This window comes from Alligator sinensis, unplaced genomic scaffold, assembly GCF_000455745.1.
Source record: "Alligator sinensis unplaced genomic scaffold, ASM45574v1 scaffold444_1, whole genome shotgun sequence".
NCBI classification, from domain to species: domain Eukaryota; kingdom Metazoa; phylum Chordata; order Crocodylia; family Alligatoridae; genus Alligator; species Alligator sinensis.
Window position 1 is genome coordinate 37,689 of NW_005841886.1, and position 4,476 is coordinate 42,164.

The 4,476-nt window shown below is 45.8% G+C and overlaps 1 protein-coding gene across 2 annotated transcripts in view; it reads right to left on the reverse strand.

Moving 5' to 3' along the window:
• Window positions 1-660: 660 nt before the first annotated feature.
• The window catches only part of LOC102371628 (acid-sensing ion channel 2-like), a 78,673-nt gene continuing 74,857 nt past the window's right edge, over window positions 661-4,476 (reverse strand). For both annotated transcript variants that reach the window (XM_006017822.1, XM_006017820.1), the window contains exons 3-4: window positions 1,719-1,897; window positions 661-1,366 (exon numbers count right to left, since the gene is read on the reverse strand). In XM_006017822.1, the coding sequence (XP_006017884.1) occupies window positions 1,835-1,897 (63 nt within the window). In that variant the 3' untranslated portion in view covers window positions 661-1,366; window positions 1,719-1,834. The remainder of the gene's footprint in view (window positions 1,367-1,718; window positions 1,898-4,476) is intronic.

The window sequence follows — 4,476 nt, forward strand, 5'->3', positions numbered from 1 at the left end:
ATTCTCTGTGGGGTGGCAAAATGACAGAAGGGACATATGAAAGGAGCCCAAAGTGCTCCCCAATTTGTCACCAGCTGCTATTCTAAGGGATGCTTCAGTACACACAATGTGTACTTTAGGAGTCAAATTGGTGTCAATGGAAAGAAAGCAGGTAGCAAACTCTACGGCGTGTAGGAGAGAACACAAGCAGCGAAAGCAATGTTGAGATTCTCTCCAGTGTTAGTTAGTCTTCATTCAGAGTAGACAGGGGCTGTTTGCAGAAAACCTGGGACAATAACCTGTTCTTCTAACACGCTCTACTCTGAGACCAAGATAGCTATACTGTATCCTTTACACAGCCGTCATGTGGCTGAACAAAAATTAAAAGTATATGGCTCTAGGGCAACTGTGAAGTGGATATACAGCCCTGTATGGGGTTTTCTGAGGGTGTGCACTCAGTCCTATCAAAAAAGCATTGCCCTTCATGCAAAAAGGTACCTGAATCAGAAAATCTAGGAAAGAAGGAACTAGCCCTACTACCTGCTGTCTGCTGACATGAAGCATCCTGTGGCCCGTAAAGGACTGTTTTGCTGGACACTAATTGCTCCTATGTACATAGCAACTGAGGCACTATGCAGGTATTACAACCATGAAGACAAAGAACTTCTGGATGCATCTGAAACAGGCATATTTTAATTACTGTAATCTAGGCACCTGCTCTTGTTTGGCAGCATCAGGTCGAAAAAGCATATTTGTTCATCAGCTGTTCACCCCCTTGGAGAGGACTCAAGTAGAAGTTTCATTCTTTCCCTCATGCACAGTGTCCATCACTCCACGAAGCTAGTATAAAAGGTCTTGCTCTTAGCTTTGCATCATCCTGAAAGGTCTGTTTTCATGAAGCAGGAGGGGAAAACACACACACACAAAAAAGACAAGCTGAAATCCTAATTCAGCACCTGTGGTCAGCCCTCAGAGCACATGAACAAAGAAATCATTCCTAATGAGCTCTTTGTTCTTATCCTGCTGAGTCCGCTTGTCCAAAATGATATGTCATCCTGTTGAACATGGCCATATGAAGTCTTCTCTTCTCCTCACAATGCCAGTCTCTTCTAAGTCCTCTCCTCTCTGACATGCTTCCACCCAATGTTGTCTTCTTGGGGAGTAGTCAGGAGACTAAACACATTTTCTCAAAGGTGATGAGAGTGCAGAGGAAGGTTTATTCTGTGGCCTGCCCACAACAGAGCCACCCATACTAACATGCCCTTTGTAGATGGATGGGTTTAAGCCCTTGGTAGGCAGCAGGTAGCTGGCTGAATGCTTCTCCGCCCTGCATGGCCACAGAATGTAGCTGTGGTGATGTTACTCTGTTACTCCCATCAAGCTGCAGCTGTGGAGAAAGGAAACACATGACACTGACATAATCCTTGCTCTTCCCATTTCAACATCCTGTCATGCCTGCCTTGGAGGTATTCACTTTTAAAGGTCAATAGGCTCCTTTCCCTTTGGCACATGAGCACTGCAGTTTCTTCCCATTTCTTCACTGCCCTGACCTCCCCCTTTCCCTCCAGCTAGACAACGTTCAAAAGATTCAGGACAACCTCGTTCACATTTTGCCACTATCATAGCTCTCTGGGTTAACACATCCAGGGAAGCCTACAATATGTGCCATGTCCAAGACACACACTACGAAGAGAAAGTCTTATGCATCAAAATGTAACTCTTCCTAGCATATACTTTACCAGACACTCTCTGTTTTTCGTCTCCTCATTGGGTGTCAGGACCTCACTTATGGACCTCAAGCTTCAGGACAGCTGAACCTTCAGAAGGAAGTGAAGAGATGGTTTGCCTATTGGTGCTAGCATTTGTTGAGGGGGTGTGTGGCTGTTCTCGCCTGGAGCAAAAGGTGCTCTAGATGGACCTGTTAAGAAAGAGTAAGTCTAACTGTAAATAGGCATTTCACCAGAACTGCATTGCTTACAAATGCTACCAAAGTGTTGACTTTTCTTCTTGTTAACCCAAAATCAGAGAGAAGAGAATTGTTCAAATGGAAGCCCCAAGTAGATATGTCTTATTCCCAACCAAGAATTTGCCGAACAGGAGACAACAACAGGCTAATGCAGGCTGAACAGGGTATCGTGTACGTTAAGAATAATCCAAGTCAGTGTTACTCACTAGAGTCTCTGTCAATGCCTGCTTGCTCCCCTTCTGTACCAGCATGGGTCAGAATGTAGTCTACTATGCCTTGTCTGTGGCATATGGCTACATCATTAACTTTTTGCAGGGACAGCCATCCATGCTGAAAGAGACATGCTGTCCTTTCCCTCCAGAGGTTGCTACTACCTGAGCTTGAGGTCCTTGAGGTTTCAGGTTTGGAAGCTGAGTTACTCATTCTCTTGGGATCTCCACTCACAAAAAGTGCTGATGAGCAAATTAAGCAAAGCTAAAGGGCATGCATGGTAGTTGTGTAGCTCGTCACCTACTGGTACAAGGTTTCAAAGAAGACTTGAAGCTGGCCTTCCCGCTCTTCTGGCTGTATTGCTGCCACTATCCAACTTGCCTGTTGTACATTAGAGACCACGAAGAAAATGAAAGAAGGCAGGTTGTGCCCAGAGCCCTGCAGCATCTTTGGCTGCTGAGGATCGAGTAGTTCTAGATGTTGATGCTGCCATGGACAATTAGATGGAGCAAAACAGAGGGGAACTGAAGGAACAGCAGGCTATTACTGCAAAGCGTAGCGTCAGGTCTTGAAAGCATAAAGGTATATCCATAGTGTGGCCCGAAGGTCAGAGACTGGTGATAATATACACCTGTGCCAACCCATAAGGTAAAGCTTCTGAGATGGATGTGTTATTTCAGCTGAGTGTTCACTCAGCTGAAGGATATATGGAAGGATATAATTGTCATGCCATGTCTGCCCCCATATCCCTTCCCCGTGAATCACCCGGTCAATATCTTTAGATATAGTTGTCAAGTATTTCTGTAAAATGAAACTCTGAACCTTTTCAAGTTTTCCCATTATGAGCAGCATGGGCATGAGCATTTAAATGTCTTATGGCTATTCAGACTAATAGGCTGTGGCTCAGAACTGTAACATGCCACTAGTGTAATTATAAGGCAACCAAAGAAAGCATAGCAACTGTGATCATCTTAGCGAAGGGCACTTATTCCATTTGGCCCACCTTGCAAAGCTGCCACCTGCCTACCATGAGGGAACTGCAAGGTACACAATCTATAGGCCTGTTTTTGTGCTCCATTTACAGTGATTGAATGTGGCTTTCACTGGGGAAGCTTCTGCTTTACACTGGTGTAATTCACCAGGAATTCACCAGAAATGTTGCTAATGATATCTAAGAAGCCAGTAGTCAGAGTTACGTGTAGGAACTTATTACTCAAACAGCAAATGAATTGGGTTCTGTGCTGGACAGAACTGGTTCTAGACATTGCAACTGAAAACCCACTCTGTGACCTGAATAAGGTGCTCTTCACATTAGCTCCATCCAGTGTTCTGAAGTAATACAGGGGATGGGTTTATACCATGGGTACATTTAGCTTATTGTTTCTCCACCATTGAGTAACAACTATTCTTCATTGATAGATACCTTTGTAAAGTAAAAATCTTTCCATGGACCTTCCTGCCTTCCCACTTCTCATTTCCCCACATCCCCCAGATATCCAGTCTATAAATAACTCCTTTCCACCAATTCTCATAACTAATGTTTAGGTGTCAGGAAATCCTGCCTATGTGTTTGGGTTGCAAACAAGTAGGTGATGACACTGAACTCCACCTCCAATGTCCCTTCTGTTCCACTGCCAGAGTGACTTCAAAGATGAAACAAATTACCACTCCTTAGCAGCTCACAGCCATTAGTACAGCTGTGTTTTGGCAATATGGGCACTATTCATGTCATTGTACAGGTAGGAATGTGACAGGATGTGCCCTAGGGGTAGCCATGAAGCCCCCTACTGGCTGCCTTAATCCTCTGGCTCACCTGTTCCAGCCTCTTGGGGTATCACCCTGTTTCCTCTCCTGCCACACCTTGATGTTAAAGATAATGAGGGGAGGCTGCCCTCAAAGGCTGGTGAGTTCTGAATGCCCTCTCTATATTCAGTTCTTCTCTTGGGCTCAACTTGGCCTGCCTAATTTGCGTTCTGACCCACCGCCCACAGTCTCTTGGCCTTGGGACTTCTGACCCCCTGGCCCTACTTGCCTTAAGGGCTACATTTGTGGTCTCCTTCCTCCCCTACAGCCATGCCTATATCTCATGGATGTTATTTTTCTGGTCTTTGCCTCTGTAGGGGCATCAGCCCTCTTGGCTTTAGCCCACCATTGTTCTGGCTGCAGATCTCCAGCCCTGGCCCACTCATTCTGGCCTGGCTTTCTCCACGCCCCTCTGTGTCTCAGACCCCTGGTGCCTTTGCCCTGTCTCAGTCCCTTGGTGCCCCTGACCTAGGCAAGGCTGCTCATAATCTGACCCAGACCCCTTGGCACCCTGCCCC